Raw genomic sequence first — 18,405 nt, 5'->3', positions numbered from 1 at the left:
TTCTTGGAGTTTCCTATCTATACTGACATAGTACTGGTGTTAGAGAGAGACAGAGGGAGAAGCCAGTAAAGAAACCTATTTCCCTGAGTTTTGTCCAAACCTATGGAGGACAGAGACTTTTCCCTTTGCTTAACACCTGTTGACATACCACGGAAACACTGCTTTATGTAAACTTTCTGGAGTGAAGATAAACACGGAGCTGTTTCAGAAATTTTGTTGTCATTTCTCTAATTTGTTTGAAAACAAAGCCTTCCTGGCATTATTAAAAGGAAGACACTCCTGAATTTCCAGCTTGCTTTGCCATAACCCACTCTGACCCATTGTACCCTGGAATGGTTGTGGGAGAGGGCGGTCATGTTTCTGTGGTGCTCAGAGGTGTGGGGGCCCCACTGGAACAACCTGAATGCAGATCAGTCTCCCGGGCCATTCAGTTGGCTTGTATCAGAAGGGCCCCAGAGTGAAATTTCAGCTGTGATGATATGGTTGGTGTCCAGTGTCTCCTCCTGTAAACAGTGACCTCAGATTTGGTAGCTATAAGCTTCCAGACTTATTTCCATGTAACGACCCAGCTGGATCTAAAGGTAGGGTATGATGTCACCAACTATCTGTAGTCATTCCCTAATTAATACCTGGCCATGACTACCTGGCTCTTTTGTTCTAAATTAAGACTATATCTCATTGTCATCCCTCAACTACGGGGAGCCAAGCCAGGGGATAGGGCTGCCAGAATTTGGGTTCATCCAGGGCCTTCGGCACAGAGGAAGAATGAGAGGCAACGTATGGGCCCTGAGGGCAGGATGGCGGATGAGGAAGGGCCAAGTGTGCGGGAGGCAGCAGGCCTGAGGGAGTCTTGGGGCCCAGGAGGCTGGGGAGGGTTTGGGAAAGTAGCCCACAGGTCTGAGTCACTCTTGGGAACATAAAGTAAGTCGGCCTGTGAGCCTTTATCTTCAAAACCCTAGGCGGCTAGGTTGGCCCCACCTTGCTGATGGAACGTTCTAGTTCATTCTTTCCCAAATTTGTCTTTCATAAGAATCACTCCAGGTGCTTATTAATATGCAGAATCCCATACCCCACCCCAGAATATACTGATTCCATCTGTTTAATGAATGCTCTCAGAGATCTGTGTGATGAGCCAAGTTTGGGGAAATATTCCTCTAGTTGTTCAAGGGATCTTACTCAGGAGTAATGGGCTTGGTCCATTCCTCCAAGTGCTTTTGTGTGTTGTCAGCTCCAGTTGTTTGGCTGGAGTTGGAACTCTCACAGAAGAGAGGACAGGGCTTCATCCTCCTCATCCTCGTCTTCTTCCAGGGTCTTAGACACCTAGCCCCTCTGGCCAGGGCCAGCTGATAGCCAGATATCAGGCCCCATCTAGAATAAGTTTCTGTTTTCTCTCTCTTTGGGGGTCAGTCTTCTCCCTCTTGTTTTATTTATTTATTTATTTATTTGTTTGTTTATTTTTTATATATTTTTAAAGATTTTATTTATTTATTCATGAGAGACACAGAGAGAGGCAGAGACATAGGCAGAGGGAGAAGCAGGCTCCCTGTGGGGAGCCTGATGCAGGACTCCATCCCAGGACCCCATCCCAGGACCCCAGGATCACACCCTGAGCCAAAGGCAGACACTCAACCACTGAGCCACCCAGGTGTCCCCTCCCCTTTGGTTTAATAAGAAGTAATTTTAGAAGAGGTGATTTGATGAGCTATTGGTGCCTGTTTGGTATCTTTTTTATTACATGTCTTGTCTGCTTTAGATAGTCAAGAGTATTTATAGGGCACATATTATGTGTAGAACAAGGAATAAAGAATAGGTTAAACATGTCCCTTTTCTCTGGGCATTAAAAGATTTGTTTGGATTTGGAATAATGAAAAAGTTCTGGAGATGGCATGACACTTGAATGTACTTAATTTCATGGAAACTGTACACTTAAAAATGATTAAAATGATAAATTTCATCTTACATATATTTTGCCACAATTAGGAAACAAACCAAAACCAACTTGTTTAGGAGGCGATATACCCAAGTAACCACCAAAGAGGACATTTCCAAAGTGATACACCAGCAAATGTAAAGAAGCGTGTGAATTTAGAGAGATCCTTGAGTAAAGAAAACCAAACACTCAGGCAGCTTCTGTGTTGGTTTTGAAGGAGGTGAGATTGGGGGATGTTTGCAAGTGAAAGAGGTCACACAGAAAAAAGCAGAATTTCTATAAGGGAGGCTTGTCAAGGAGGCAGCCAGCACCCTAACCACTAGTCTGGGGCCGGGAAGTGTTTGCTGAGTGAATGAGAGGATAATGGATGGCAGAGGAAACCATGGCAGGGAGGTCTCCTTGGCTGGGTGGCCTCTTGCTTCAAGGGAGTAGAGAGGTATTATCTTGATTTTTTATTTTCTAAAAAAATAAAGATAAAAATAAAATAAAGGGACTTTCTGCTATCTGGGATTGTAATGCTGATGTTAGGAGAAAGGAATTGGAGACCCCCGCCCCCCATCACCCCACTCCTAGGGGTGAGTTGTCCGAGAGATGGTTAGAAATGGCCAGAAAAGGTGAACTCATTTCTGGACCAACCCACCTGATCATGCATCTCTGCTCAGCATGGAAAAGAGCTTGGAGCAGAAGCCAGCTCTTGCTGGGAGCCCAGCACAGACAAGGGCTTTGTGAAACTCACAGAGCCAAACCCCACTGGGCAGCAATGTGAGACAGGAGGTTTTTAGGAAAGCTGTGACTTATCACAAGGACCCTGGATTTGCAGGGGGACCTCACTTAGAACAATTGGTGGATGAGCTGAGCTTTATTAGAGGCAACAGCCCCCCAGATGGGACTGGGGTAGGGACTAGGAGTGGGGCTGTGTGTCTGATCAGCTACCCATGCCAGCCGAGCCATCTGTGGCTAGTCTGGTATGTAGTAGGTGTTCAGTGACTGTTTGCTACTGATATGAATTGAAAACCCACTCGTTTCTATTTTGTAGGATTTGCTTTTTATTTGTTTTCATTTTCTAGTAAAGAGTTGTTTCTCTCTCTCTCTCTCTCTGTCTCTCTCTCTCTCTCTCTCTCTCTGTCTCATCTAAGGTATTTGATTCAGCTAAATCAAGCCCATGGGGCTTGACCCACATCTAGAACAGCTGGCCCCTGGGTGCTGAGGGCCACTCTTTCATTGTCCAGGCTGCCCTCCCTGCCCTGTTGATTCTATGTCCTCCATAGCCCCACCTCTGCTCCATCGGCGCCAGTCTGCTCCTCCTGGAGTCCTGTCTCGGGGATGGCCCCAAGTCCCCCTTCTGTGTCCCATCCCCACAGTCTCTGAGCTTACTGAACATCTTTCACTCGTCCCTGGTATCTAGCATTTCAGCAAGTCCAAGATCACACCCACCATCTCTCCTCTCTGCTCTGTGGCTGCCCTCCTTCCGGGCTTCCATGTACCCTGGAGAGGCATCACCATCTACACCATGTCTCTAGTTAGAAACCTTCTTAACCATCCTCAATTGAGTTTGCCTCAGACATGGCTCTGGAGCCTCACCTCACCTGTCTGAGCCTGCCCCATTCGAGCTATTCTAGATGTGCAAACGGGTGCCTCTCGGTTCTGGGGCTGCTGCCAGTCAGAGACAACTAACCATGTGAGCCCAGCCTCTCCGGAGAGAGCTGGTGAGCTTTTGGATGAATTCCTTCCACCCCATATTAGAGGAGGCACCATACCTCCTCACCCCACCATTTCCTTGGGTTTCTTAGTTCCTCTCTGGAGCCCTAAGTCTCAAGAAAGCCCAAGCAACAAGCTAGGGTGTGTTCTTTTCTGTCCCTTCCTGTGCCCAAAGTCCTGGGGCTCCGTGCCTTGCCGTACTGCTCTTTTGGCATCACGAGCCTTAGAGCAGTGGTTCATAACCTTGGCTGCACATAGGGATCACCTGGGGAGTTTACAGGATTGCTGATGCTCGGGCACCACCCAGGCCAATTAAGTTGTCCTCTCTGTAGGTGGAGTGCTGGCACTGGCATTTTGTCAAGGCTCTCTAGGTGATTTTGATCTTCAGCCAAGGTTGGGAACGGCTGGTTTACAGCATGTTTTTCTACTCTTTCTGTCTTGGGGTCTCAGAATTGTGCATTCTCCAGCTCCCCAGGCTGGGTCTTTCAAGTTCTTCTCCAGGAGTAGCTTAATTGGAATGGTTCGATCATATCTTTGATTTTCATCTAACAATTCATCCATCTACTCTGTGCCGGGCACTGGGAAACAAATATAATTGTGTGTGTTCATGGGGGGGCATCTATTATCTTTGGCCACTCCCCCCACATCTGTTTAGTTTGATCGTCCCAACTCTTGATTTTCCTATGGCTGTCTCCTCCAGTCCTGACCCCAGTCCATGATCCTATGTGAGGAGCTGCCTCCACACCTCACTTGGGGCTGCATGTGACCCCTAACTAAGCCTGTCAGGGCACATCATCCCTTTGGCCACAGGTATGCGCTCAGGGATGAGCTCGAGCCCCCAGGCAGGGCACTCAGACTAAGTACAGCTCAATTCTGGGACTGTGGCTTAAATCATTGGGGAATTTACTTATTTCTTGGTACATATGAATGTGGGACCAGAGCTGGGAAGAGAGGCTACCTAAGAACAGAGCCTAGACAGAGCCAAAAGACCAAGGGAGGGACCAAGGGGTCCTCCTTGTGGTGCCTGCCCCCAAAGATCACTGTCTTACAGGGAGACTCACCTGCTGAATCATCCCAAAGGCACAAGAAAGGTGATAGGGTGCTAGCTCAGGGCAACCTGAGGTGCTTGCAGTTAGTTAGGCTGCCCATCTAGTCATTTCCAGTTTTGCCTGTCGTAGCTGAACATCATAGCTGAACGTTACTGAGAGATGGCCAGGGAGGTCCAGCCTCTCTTCTGGTTTGTTGGATTGTTGACAGACCCCTCTGCCCAGAAGCCACAAGAACTCCCTGTCCTCCCTTATTTCAGGCTCCCATCCCTTACTGGAGGCTAATCAAGCCACCTCCTCTCCCTTCCCAGCCTTGGCTGAAACCTATCCTAACAAAACTCAGCCCGCAGTCTCTACCTCTCTAGGCCACTCTCCCTACTGGTGCCAGAGGATCTAAGATACTAATCTGATCATGCTTCAAAACTTGTACTTACTCCCTGTGGCCCTCAGAGTCAGGTCCACACTTCTTAACATGCCCCAAGATCTTTTGGTGTGGTCCTACCTTACCTCTCAGGCCTGGCCACTTCCTACGACACAGTATTGAGCCAACCACATGGACATATCCCCATGGTCCCATATCCATCTGGTGTCATCTTAAAGAGATGGCCCCTCATCTTCTCTGACCCTCAGATGACCTGCAGAGAAATCCTGATGCTATGGAGAGTTTGGGACAGAGTTTGCCAAGTGTTACCATGAGCTGTTTCATACAGTTTCAGATTCCTCATGCTGACTCTACTAAATGTTAATATGTTGACTATATAAACAGGATTTAACAGTCTTCATTTAGTTATAGTAAAGAATGAAAATTTCACCCCAGTTCCATCATGAGAGCCAGTAATAATAATAGTATTTATCATGTACTAAGAAAGTACTATTCCGGGCAGCCTGGGTGGCTCAGCGATTTAGCACTGCCTTCGGCCCAGGGCGTGATCCTGGAGACCCGGGATTGAGTACCACGTCGGGCTCCCTTCATGGAGCCTGCTTCTCCCTCTGTCTGTGTCTCTGCCTCTCTCTCTCTCTGTCTCTCTGTCTCTCAAGAATAAATAAATAAAATCTTAAAAAAAAAAAAAAGAAAAAGTACTATTCCGGGGACTGAGCTAAGCACTTTCCATGTATCATCTCATTTAAGCTTTCAAAAGACTTGATTGTGAGGATCACAGGGAGCAAGCTCATGTTCTAGTGAGGTCTCCTCTCTCGACAGGTGAGCAAACAGAGAGGTTGGAAAGCTTGCCCACCATCACCGAGATGGTCCATGGCACAGCAGCTTACAGCCCAGCTCTCTCTGTCTCTAGCCTTGATGCTCCATATTCCTTCTGCTTGCTGTGCCGGGAGCTAGAACTTTCATGTTCTGAGCATCCAGGCCTTGTCCACGCGCAGAAATTGTTTTAGCTAACCAGAGTCCTGACGCCATGAGAATGGCAACCTGGATTTACTGTCCGAACTTAACTTTATATCAAAACACACACCTGGTCCCTCACCTAGTCCTGTGGAGTCTACCTCTGAACACATGTCTGCTCCGTAGTCCACTTTCCTTCAGCTCCACCCTTGTCTTCTGTCTGGACTTCTGCTGAGCCTCTTAAACAGTTTTTACTCCTACCCCCTTCTTATCTCTCCTCCCAGTAACCAGAGTGATCTTTAAAAAAGACAAACCAGGCTCATGGTCCATTGACAGATGAATGGATAAAGAAGATGTGGCATATTTATACACCAGAATACTACTCAGCCATCAAAAAATGAAATCTTGCCATTTGCAATGATGTGGATGGAACTAAAGGGTATTATGCTAAGTAAAATAAGTCAATCAGAGAAAGACAAGTATCATATGTTCTCACTTATGTGGGATTTAAGAAACAAAACAGTGGAACATAGGGGAAGAGAGGAAAAAATAAAACAAGATGAAATCAGAGAGGAAGACAAACCATAAGAGACTCCTAATCATAGGAAACAAACTGAAGGTTGCTGGAAGGGAGAGGAGTGGGGGGATGGGGTCACTGGGGGATGGACATTAAGGAGGGCATGTGATGTGATGAACACTGGGTGTTACATTCAACTGATGAATCACTGAACTCTGCCTCTGAAACCAATAATACATTATATATTAATCATTAAATGTAAATTTTAAAAAGACATTTAATTAATCATAAAAAAAAAAGGTAAAAAGGTAAACCAGATCCTAGCATTCCCCACCTGCCAGTGCACTTGAACAAATCCCAATCCTTAGCCAGACCTGGGGCCCCTGGATTCCCCCCTTCTCATCTCGTGCCTCATGAAACTCACCACATTTGAACCATCCTGACCTTCCAGTTCTTCTGACCTTCCCACTTCTCCCTCATGGCAGTGTCTCTGACATCCCCTCTGCCCAGGACCTCTTTCTTCTGCACCATCCCTGGCCAGGGCCTCTTTAGAGGCCATTCCTGCCCACCTTTCTCAACCTAAATTAGGACTCTTTCATTCACATACATCACAGTTTATGTATTGTGTGATTATTTGATTAACAGTTTCCACCCAACATTATAATTCTGTGCTGGAAGGATTGTGTCTTTTTTGCTGAGCACTTTATCTCTCATGCCCAGCACAGCATCAGACACATAATAGGTGATCGATATTTGCCAAAAGAATAAATATTTTTCTATGTCACTACGTAGTCTTCACAAATATAACCTAGTAGCTGCACAACACCTGATAGTTATTCATTGCATTATGGCTTTAAAGAGGCATTTGTTTCATACGTCAAGGACTGATCTTGTATGGTCAGAAGAAAAAAGGTGGTTGAAGTCCCTGGATCAGCAGTATCAGAAATATGAACACACTAATAGTAATACCATACATGTACATGTTAAGCCTCATCTTGCTGTTGAGAAAAAAAATAGAGATTACAGGTTTTGAAATCAATGTAGTGGGTTGTGAGCAGCACTGCTTTTAAAAATAGAACAGAAGGGAAAATGTTGAATGCTTTGCAGGTGAGAGGAAAAGAATTGTTCTGTATAACTTTTATATATATATATATATATATATATATATATATATATAACTTTTGTTTCCATTTTATATAGATAGGTATCTGCAGAGCAAGTTGAAGCAGGACCTGGGTTGTGGTGTCAGATGTATTTCTCACTGCAAGTTGCAGCTGCGTTGAAAAGCACGGATACTAACCCATGGCTTACTCTGGGAGTCGTGCACACCATTTCAGGCCCCAGGTATCACCAGATCAGTTACTTGTTCAGAGCTCTGCAAGCTCACCTTCCTAACATGGCCAATGGTGAGATGGAGTGCAGAATTTGGTTTATAGGAGACACTCAGGGTACCTTTCTTTTTCAATAAACTTCTTATTTCAGACCAATTTTAGATTTGCAGAAAAGTGCCAAAGATACTGCCCAGAGCTCTCACATACCCCTCACCAAGCATCCCCCATTGTCAGCGTCTGATGTTACCACAGGACACCACACAAGAAGCTGGTACTAGTGCATTGCTAGTAACTGAACCCCAGACTTTATTTGGACCTCAACAGGTTTTCCTTTTTCTCTTCCAGGACTGAGTCCAGGATTTCATGTGCACTCAGTCATCATATCTCCTGGGTCTCCTCTGGTCTGTGACAATTTCTTGGTCTTTCTTTTTCGTGACCTTGGTGGAGGAGTACTGGTCAGGTATTTTGTAGAATGTTCCTGAATGTGGATTTGTCTGGTGTGTTTCTCGTGATTCGACTGGGGTTATGGGGTTGGGGGAAGAAAACATCACACAGGTCAAGTTCACGGCTCATCACACCGTATCAGAGGTGCGTGGCACCAACATGGCTCATCACTGGTGATGTTAACCTGATTGGTCAGTGCAGGGTCTGCCAGGTTCCTCCACTGTGGAGTTGTCATTTTTTCCTGTCCATACTCTATTCTTTTTTTTTTTTTAGATTTATTTATTTATTTATTCATAGACACAGAGGGAGAGAGGCAGAGACACAGGGAGAGGGAGACGCAGGCTCCATGCAGGGAGCCCGATGTGGGACTCGATCCTGGGTCTCCAGGATCACACCCCAGGCTGCAGGCAGCGCCAAGCCGCTGCGCCACCGGGGCTGCCCCCATACTCTATTCTTTAGAAGCAAATCACTAGGACCCTGAGACCTCCTCTCAAGGCAGTGGGGGAGTGGGGGCGTGTCACACTCTACCTCCTGGGTTGGGGAGCAACTACACATCTTATTTGGAATTCTTCGGTTGGGAAGATTTGCCTCTTCTCCACTTACTTAATACCTAAAGTACGGACTGATGTGTATTTACTTCTTTTTTTTACAATAAATTTATTTTTTATTGGTGTTCAATTTGCCAACATGCAGAATAACACCCAGTGCTCATCCCGTCAAGTGCCCCCCTCAGTGCCCGTCACCCATTCACCTCCACCCCCCGCCCTCCTCCCCTTCCCCCACCCCTAGTTCGTTTCCCAGAGTTAGAGGAGTCTTTATGTTCTGTCTCCCTTTCTGATATTTTCCACACATTTCTTCTCCCTTCCCTTATATTCCCTTTCACTATTATTTATATTCCCCAAATGAATGAGAACATATATGTTTGTCTTTCTCCGATTGACTTATTTCACTCAGCATAATACCCTCCAGTTCCATCCATGTTGAAGCAAATGGTTGGTATTTGTCATTTCTAATGGCTGAGTAATATTTCTTATGTTGCATCATGATCCTAATCAGTGTCATTTATCTCATTGCTCAAACTTCTCCAGCTTTGGCCATCAGGAGCTCCTGCAGTGAGCGCCTGTGTCCCCATCCTTTTGTTTTTTTCGGGCACTTTCTTACTTTCTGGGAACACCAACATGCTTTAGTTCATCCCCCTGCACCTCCGGAGAGGCAGCATCCAATCTGGGCCTTGAGTTGGGGTTGGAAGAGGAAGGAAGCCCCTCTCCACAGCTCCCCCAAAGCTGATGGAAAGGAGGGGAATCTGTTTCCAAATCTTGTCTGGCCCATGCTTTTCCTTTTCTTTCCCCTCACCCTGTAGGGAGGGCCTTTGTCCAGAGGGACAGCCACTTTACTCACGGAATGTCGAGCCTTACGTGGGCTCATACCTCCAGCATCGCTTTGCTTCCCACATACTGTGGGAAGCAGCCCAAGTGATTCACCAGCTCCACCTGTCTCGCCTCACTGCTTCCTCCCAAGGTAAATGGGTGTGCCTTCCCACCAGTGGAACAGAAATAAATTCTTGTTCAGGATTTGGGAGACTGCTTGGCCGTGCTGCACCGTGAATCTGTCTGATACCCCCACTCCAGCTGAGCTGACTGCTGCCTTGGACACTGCTGAGGACAACCCCCACCCCCACCCCTGGTCTTTGGAATTCAGTTTATGATAGATAGGTTTCCTCCAGCACCAAGCACCAGCCCTGCCTCTGAACAGACTCATTTGTGCTTACAGACCCTGGCCAATTTTGTGTGTCTGTGGCCTGGCTTCTGCTAGTTCATTCATTCAACAGGTATTTATGGAGGGCTTTAGGCACAGTTTCAGGCACTGGAGATACAATGATGAGCGAAAATATAGGGCTTCACAGAGTTTGCAGATGTGCCTGGGAGACATATTAAACTAATAATTTTGCAAATATATATTGCAAACAATAAGTGTGATGAAGTATGGGAGCTCTCAGTTTGTCTAGGGCATTAAGTAAAGGTTCCACAAGGAAGTGATGGTTTAGCTGAGATCTGAAGAATGAGTAGGAATTGACTAGGGGTGATACAGATAGGAGAGGAGAAAATCTTCCCAGAGGGAGAGACTCACATGTGCAAAGGTCCTGGGGCTGATAGGAGGATGGTCAGTTGGCTAAGGGCAGGAAGAGAAGGAGAGAGAAAAGGCCAGAGAAGGCAGTGGAAGAGTGATGGGGTAGGGTCTTGAGGCATGTTTAGTATGTTGGTCTTTATCCTAAGGATGGTGGGAAGGAAGCCACTGAAGGATTTTAAGAAGAGTGGCATGGTCAGGTTTGTAATTGAGAGAATTACCACAGTGTGAAGTACAGGGGGTGGGTGCTCCTCCCCACCCCAGGAGACCTTGCTGGTTAATAGATAAACCTATGGTCTCAGAAGAGAGGACAGTAGGTTCAAGATGGTGGCCCTACTTCGTATGCTTGTTCCTTTACTTCTTCTTTCTTCTTTCTTCTTTCTTCTTTCTTCTTCTTTTTTAAATGTCCTGAAGTGGCAGGTTTATGTGGGCAGTGTGTTCTCAGCAGAAGATGATCTGGTTGGTGGGAGGCCCTCAGGGGCAGATTAGCTTCGTCCCAGTGCCAGCCTTTGGTAGGGAATCAGAACATGATGTGTGGACGGGGAATTCAGGGATGCTCTTTAGTTTTTCTTTTTGCCATCTCTGTTTCCCTTGCTCTAAGAATAAAACCAAGCTTAATTAAGCCTCCTTAGAAGCTATTAGTCTCTAATCGGGAGCCCAGTCCCATCTTCACGGGGGAAGAGCCCAGAACACCTGCCGCAGGTGCAGGATCCTTCCTGCCACGTTGGCTTTCCGGAATCTCCTGGCGGCGGGTACCCTGAGCCACCGAGCCTGGCAATGGGCAGCAAAAGGAGGGTGGGCTTCGGGGGAGGGGCATGGCCGTGCCCATCTCAGGTCCTGGAGGCCTGACCTCGGGTCCGCAAGCGTGACCTTGGGCTCCTCACTCCCCCTGCCGGGGCCTCAGTTCCTCATCTGCGACCGCAGGGCGGCCCCCAAAGTCCCTCCCGCTGCGAGCGCGACTCGGGTCCAGCGGGCGGGACGCTCGCCCCCGGCGGCCAGGAGCGGGGGCGCGCCCACACCGCCCGCCGCGGGAAGGGGCGGCGGGGGGCGGGCGCCGCGGCCGGAGGCCCCCCGAGGTTACGTAAGGAGCGGGCGCGGGGCGGGGCGGGGCGGGGCCGGAGCGCGGCCGCCCAGCCCCCGCCGCCCAGCCCCCGCCCAGCCCCCGCCCGCCCGCGCCTGGCGGCGGCGGCACCGCGTACCCCGCGCAATGGAGCGGCGCCGGGGCTGAGCCGGGCGCGCACGGGCCGCCGCATGTGCGGCGCGGGGAGCGGCTGCGGAGCGCTCTGGGAGCAAGCGCCGGGGGGCCCGTCGGAGCGGCGGCCGGAGCAGCGCCCGAGATGGGGTGAGTGAGCCAGCGCCCGCCGGAGGGGCCGCCAGGCGGCCCCGGCTCCGAGCCTCGGGGGCCGGCGCCCTCCGCGCGCGCCCTCCCGCCGCACGGGGGCCGGGGCCGGGGCCGGGGCCGGGGCCGGGGCCGGGGGCGAGCGCGGGGCGGCGCCTGCCAGCCCGGGGGGGCCCGACCCCGCGCCCTCCGCCCCCGGCACGGGCGGCCCGGCCTGGGCGCGGACTTTCGGCCCCCCTCCTCCGAGCTGGCCCCCGGGGCGCGGCGGGGACGGGGACGGGGACCCTGGCCGGGCTCCCGCGGTCCCCGGGCGCGACCAACTCCGGGGCCTGTGTTTGTGAGTGTGAGAAGCAGCTTGTCGTCCTCCACGACAGAATGGAAATAGAAGTTTTCCTGGAAAGGAAGCAGACCAAATAATCGTGCCCCCCCCCCCCCCCCCCCCCGAGCGTAGGAATAGTGGACTTTGACTCTGCTTCCAGACGGAGGAGGGTGAGGAGTCTGGAAGGAGCCGGGTGAGGAGTAAGATGCTCAGGGGACAAGTTAAAACACTCTGTGCAAGTGACTAATGCTCCAGTCTATAAAGTAATTTAAAAAGCAGGATAGATTTCTCTTTGGCGTCTCCGCGAGCAGCAGGCGCTGTGAGTCAGGGAGCCACTGTACTAACACGGTTAACTCCTTACACCTGCTCACCCGCCGGGAGCACGTGGTGACGATTTCCTGGAACAGTTCATTATGCCCATTTTACAGATGAGGAAACTGATGCTTTAAGTGGTTCGGTGACTATCCCCAGGTTGGGCAGCTGATGAGCGTTCGTAGAAGGACATTTGTGCCTCAGCAGAGGGGAAGCCCCAGCCTGACAGGGACCCTGGGGTGGTGGGGGTGTGGGCCCTGAACCAGAGTTCCTGAATTGTCCCCTGCTGCTGTGCTTAGCGGCCTTCAAATGGCCCTCCTCCTGACCCTAAGACTTCTGCTGGGTGGGTCTAGAGGTCGTTCTTTTCTCTATGGGGTTGGGGAGGAGTGGAAAGGGGTGAGATTGTCCTGGTGGCCTGACCTAGCTCCCATGGTCAGTGGCTCTCTTGTACCTCACTCCACATAAATTTCTGGAGTCATCTTCTCCAGCGAATATTGTCTGTGGGGTCTGCAAGTGTCAGAAGGAACCAGAGGCAGGTGGAGAGGAATTTCGCTGAAGGAAAGTGTGAGGGCTCCACACCTCCATGAGTAGAGCAGAGGGACCGAGAGATTGGCTTAAGACATTGGTGCCAGTCCAGGAGATTTCACACATAGAGCAACTATGGGTGATTTTTACCAGAGGCACACTGGTTGGAAAGCAGGTTTTCTGTAACATTTCCAGTGACCTCTGCAGGAGGAACCTTTGTGCAGTGGGAACCTTTGAGATTCTCAGATTTCATACTTAAAAAAATGTACGAGGTGGGGGCAGTGGGAAGGAGTTGGCTAATGTAGGTCTCAATATGGAAGATCAAAGGGATCTGGTAATTTTAACTCTGTGCCCCCCCCCCCCCACAGACAGCACAAACACACTTGCGTGATCAAAAACGAATATTGAAACTCTGTGGTTGAGATCAAATAGTTCTGTGGAAATGAAAATGTTTACTAGTAAAAGCTTGAAGAAAATGTCAGAAGGTAATGTTTGTTTGTGGAGCATCAGGGAGGAGTAGCTCAGGGAGCTTGTTGAAAGGGAATGTGGCTTTCCTGTCGTTTTAGCATCACTCGGTACATGTGTGTTACTCCCTTCTTGTAGGTGAGGGCTGGTTTGTAACTCCTGCCTGCTTCTGCCAGCTTCACTGTACCCACGTCTTCTGTGATTCATGTGAACATACAAACCATGGCTGTAAATTGAGATGGAGCCGGGGCTGGATGAGCAGTTGAGACAGAGGGTGGAGGGAGCCATCTCAACCTAAAATAGTACCAATGTCATCCTCCCCGAGAGTTGAGTAGGATGAGGGGGAAGAACAGAAGGGCAGCCAGGAGGGATCCTCACTGTGGTCCTGTAGCCCTGTTACGGCTCGACTGTGCAGACATGGCTGAGACTTAAGGGGGGGGAAAACCCCTGAGTTTACTTCTTCCTCACTTAAGATGCTTATCCTCTCTCACACATTCACTTTCTGCTTCTCTTCTGTGAAGTGTTTTTGCATTAAGCCTGTGGTTTCCCCAGTAAGTTTGTTTTCTCTGCCTGAGGAAGAGGCCGCTGGTGCAGACCTTCTCACATCTCAGACCTCTCGTCTCCTCACATATACCTGCCTCCCTTTGCTGACAGAACAGGTCCCTCCACAGACTGAGGAAAGCCTCGTCTTCCTACCACCTGCACTACCCTGGTGGCTTTCTTCCCACCTGGCTCAGTGGCTGGCCAGGCCTTCGTCTTGTCACCCGGCCAGGACCATCCATCCCACCCCTCTCACCTCATCAGGCACCATCTCTCTCTCCTCCTTCCACCTCCTGGGTTTTCCCAGCAGTGTACACTAGGGCTTGGCTCAGTGCCGTCCAGGAGACCTTTCCTCACCCATGAGACCGTCTGTGTCTGCGTGGCCCCATATGGCTGCCACCTGCCACGAGTGGCTGTTGGGCACCTGAAATGTGGCTCGTGTGACCAAGGACCTGAATTTTTAATTTAATTGGAATGGAAAAGCCACATGTGGGTGGTGGCTGCCATATTGGAGAGCAGAGCTCTAGCTTCTGTCACTTTATGGCTCTCTGCTGCTTCTCTGCTCCTTTTCACCTGAAGATGACTCAGAAGATCCACCCCAAACCCACCGTCCCCGTTGGCTCTCTTCTCCTGCCATTCGTTAACCCCCATGCTCTGCTGTCCCACCCCAAGTGCAGGTCCCTGGGAACCTGCATGGGGCCAGATGGCTGTCCTTGTGTTAATCCCTCGGCTGTGTTCCTATCCACTGGCCACCCTCTCTTCCCACTGCCCTCCAGCTTCTAACTACCACACTCCCCCTGCTTCTCTGCTCCCCTTCCTGATGGTTCCTCTCCAGTCTCCCTGCTCTTGCTCCTCTGACCACTGCATCATGGGGCCACTCAGGGACTAGACTGGCTTCCTTCGTGTGGTTGACACTCTCTTCCCAGGTAATATGATCCACCCCCCCCCACCCCCCCCCCCCCCCCCGCCCCGCTGGTGATTCCCATGGTTTTATTTCCAACACGGCGCTTCTGGGGGCTTCCAATTCTTGTTCATGAACGGAGCTCTTGATAACCCTTCCAGCTCTTCCCTTCCCTCCGTCTTCTCTGTCCCAGTCAGTGGCCCCACTACCCACCCTCTTGCTAGGAGTGGTCCTTGCTTCTCCTCTTCCTCACCCTCCATGTCCAGGCTGTCCTAGGGTTCTACCTCTAGGTGTCCATGTGTCCTGAGGATCTTGGGTCCCACTCTGGTCCTGGCCACCCTTGCCTCCTTCCTGGACCAACTTCCTCAGCTTCTGCCCTGGGTATCTCCAGTCCATTCCCTACCCGGGAGCCCGAGTGCCTGGCTTTCAAAATTGCAGATCAGAATCATATCATCCTCTTCCTTGAACACCCATCAGCACCAGGGGCTGGCCTATACCTCATCTCCCAACTTCCCTTGTCACTCCGGCCATCCCTCACTGCCTTCTGCTAACGTGAGCCTCATTGCTATTCTTGTTCTGCCTGAGGATCTTTGAACTTGCCCTTCCCTTTGCCTGGGATGCTCTTGCCTTGGCTCTGCAAATACCTTCCTCCTGCTTTGGATTCCGGCATCAGGGTCACCTGCAGAGTCTTTCCTGACCCCCACCTTTACTTGCTAGCATAGCCACAGCTTTTTTTCTACAGTTGCTCACTGCAGCACACATGTAATCATTTGGGCTTTGTTTACTTAATTATAATCCGTCTTCCCCAATAGCATCCCACAAAGATAGGGTCTTACCTCTTTCTCCAGTGTTTCTCAACACTTAGCACAGTGACAGGCACCAAATAGGCCCCCAGTATTTTTTGATTGAGTTAATGCTTGACTGTGGTGGGTGGCCTTGCTTGGATGCCGGCCTGGAAGTTGTGATAATTTTTGGATTACCTTTTATATAGCTTGCTTAATTGAGGGTTGCAAGGGCCAAGAGAGAAAGAAATCACATTTGGATGCAATTTTCTTTTAACGCTAAAGCAAGCCACTTAGCTTTTAGTAGGACTTGGGTTAATTCTCAAGCTGTCAGCTGTCATCCGAGTACTGGGGTTGTAAATTATCTTTTTACCCGCCTGCAAAAGGTAACAAAAGCCGGCTTGCCTGCTGTTGTGACTTTTAGCTGATTTTGTCAGTGTTTACAAACAAGATCTACTGTAGTTCTGCTTGGCTTCGGTTTACACCCCTTGATTTTGTCCAGCCAAGATTACGTTGCAGGGTGTGGTGGGCACAGTTGAAGTTATCTGACACCCAGGGCATTCTTTCGGTAATCTAGACTGGTTAGCTTTCTCTTGCTGTTCATTACTTCCTCTCTAACTTTCCATTCCTCCTGCAAAGGACTTTGCTCTGGGGTTCATGTTGACTAAAACAGGTAACATTTCTCAGATGCCTTGAGGGAACTTGTCTTTCTGGGTCCTGCCTTGGGTTTTCTAAACTTCACTTCCTAAGGTTCCTTCGATCTGTTCATCTCTAAGGCATTTGGAGGGTCTTTTGGGAACACAGGATGAGCAGACCTTCTAGGTCACTCCTGCCTTTACAGAGTTTGTGTTTTAGAATCAGAGATAAGCCACATATAGAAGTTCCAGTTTTAGTATGAGTTGAAACAAAATGTTGCCCTTCAAAAATGTTAGAGGCAGTGCCGGCCTATTTGGGGCACTTAGGACAGATGCCCTGGTATGCCATAGGGAGTGCCAGGGGGCTGTTAGCATTTAGGATCACCCTCATTATGTAGGCAGCCTTAGCATCTCCCTTTGTGCAAGAGTTGGAAAAAAAAAAAAAACCCACCATAGTATTTGGAATGGGGTAGGCACTGAATAGATATGTATGGAATGAATGAATGAATGAATGAATGAATAGGAATGAGTGAAGACTCTTTGGGTTGACTTTCACTTTGGGGAGAGGCCATCATTCTTGTAGGCTACAGCACCGAAACCCCTCGCCCTTGAGAGTTTTCTGATGGGGTCAAGGGCACATTTGCTGCTCCTACACGGTCCTTTAGAGGAAAACTCAGAGCAGAGCAGGTGGTTTGTTTTTGTCAAGTGGGTGTTGTGATTTGTGTAAATCACTAGCTTTCTTTTCTGCAGTGGCTCCTGGGGAACTTAGAGTTAAATATGTGTTCAGTCTTAGCAAAATTTATCAGACCTCATCCATCACCTTTATTCTTTGCTCCATCTTACAGCCCTCCCTTGTTCGCCTTTTCTCTTGCTCATCTACCACTTATTTTTTTTAAACAAAATGAAAATAGCTTTGCTTTTTTCTAATTATAAAAATGCTACATGTTCATACAAAAACATAGCAGCATAGAGAAGGAAGTGAAAATTACTTGTTATCCCATGTCTCAGGGATGACCTCCCTCAGTAATCAAGTGTCTGTCTGCAGACTTCTTGTCTATGTATGTCCCGGTGTCTAGATGTAGGTCTACCTGGAACAAATGTATTTTTAACAAAATGGAATCATACCCTACATCTGTTTTGAAATGTAAGTTTTGTAACTTAAAATACCTTGAGTGGACATCTTTTCATGCCAGTAACTATAAATACACATCAGTATTTAAATCCACACCTACTTCTGATTCTTCATTTTGCTAAATTTTATGCATCTTTGAAAGCTTGCTTGAATCCCCTCTAGAATAAGGCAGGGTATTTGGGGGGAAAAAAGACATTTTGACAATTCCTTAAAGCAATTGGTTGCTCTAAATGAATTACCGAAGGAAAGAAATGGTAGAGAAACCAGGATCACAATTAACATTGGGTAATTTGTGGCAACTGTGTAATTTTGGGTGAGTCACTGCTTCTTAGTGAATCTTGGTAGGAACATCAAGGATTCATCACTGTTGCTAAGGGTGGTTGGTGGACTAGGACCCAGCTGCTCAGATTGTTTCTCCTCGTTTGGAAATATCGGGGCAGAGTGATTCTCCTTTCAGACCAGGACAAGAATGTTCTCTGCAAGCAGAAAGCACCCATGCCCACCCCTGAGTGCCCTTTCTGCTTCAAAGCCCTTTGTCTGGTGGGTACCATAGCCCCTCCTTCAGAGAATCGCCTTGGCAAGAGGGTTGGCAAGGACGTATATATGGGAAGGACATTGTATTCCCTGCCTTAGTTATGAGGCAATTAAAACGCACACACACAAAACCTGGATAAATCCTGTGACATGTCACCTCTGCCAGCATAGGCATCTAAAATCTTTGGAAAAATCTACCTTTGGTACATGGAGTGGGGATGCGAAGCACTTGAAAAACTTTACATTTCTCCAAAAAAGCAGTGAACACAAAACTAATATAACATTGTATGTCAATTGTACTTCAATAATTTTTATAACAGTGTAAAAAAGGTGAACAGCAGTCCAGAAACTGGCTTACGATAGACGAGAAAGCATTTTATCAGAAATCTCAGATGCCAAATCCTGACCTTATAGATCTTGAGAGTTAGACTGTTTTTTTCCCCAGTGTGTCTGCATTTCTAGATATTGTACAGTGCTTATGGGCCAGGAGGTGAA

At 48.7% G+C, this 18,405-nt stretch overlaps 1 protein-coding gene across 4 annotated transcripts in view; it reads left to right on the top strand.

Moving 5' to 3' along the window:
• The window catches only part of HOMER2 (homer scaffold protein 2), a 130,874-nt gene that overhangs the window by 20,877 nt on the left and 91,592 nt on the right, over window positions 1-18,405 (top strand). The window contains exon 1 of one of the 4 annotated variants that reach the window (XM_025436894.3): window positions 11,586-11,768. The exons of 2 other annotated variants lie outside the window; for them this stretch is intronic. In XM_025436894.3, the coding sequence (XP_025292679.1) occupies window positions 11,764-11,768 (5 nt within the window). In that variant the 5' untranslated portion in view covers window positions 11,586-11,763. Of the gene's footprint in view, window positions 1-11,585; window positions 11,769-18,405 lie in introns of those variants that run through there. One more of the 4 variants, XM_025436893.3, reaches the window with a different exon arrangement.

The sequence above is a fragment of the Canis lupus genome, chromosome 3 (assembly GCF_003254725.2).
Source record: "Canis lupus dingo isolate Sandy chromosome 3, ASM325472v2, whole genome shotgun sequence".
Taxonomy (NCBI): domain Eukaryota; kingdom Metazoa; phylum Chordata; class Mammalia; order Carnivora; family Canidae; genus Canis; species Canis lupus.
Note: the sequence above shows the minus strand (reverse complement) of the source record. Positions and strands in the feature narration are given on the sequence as shown.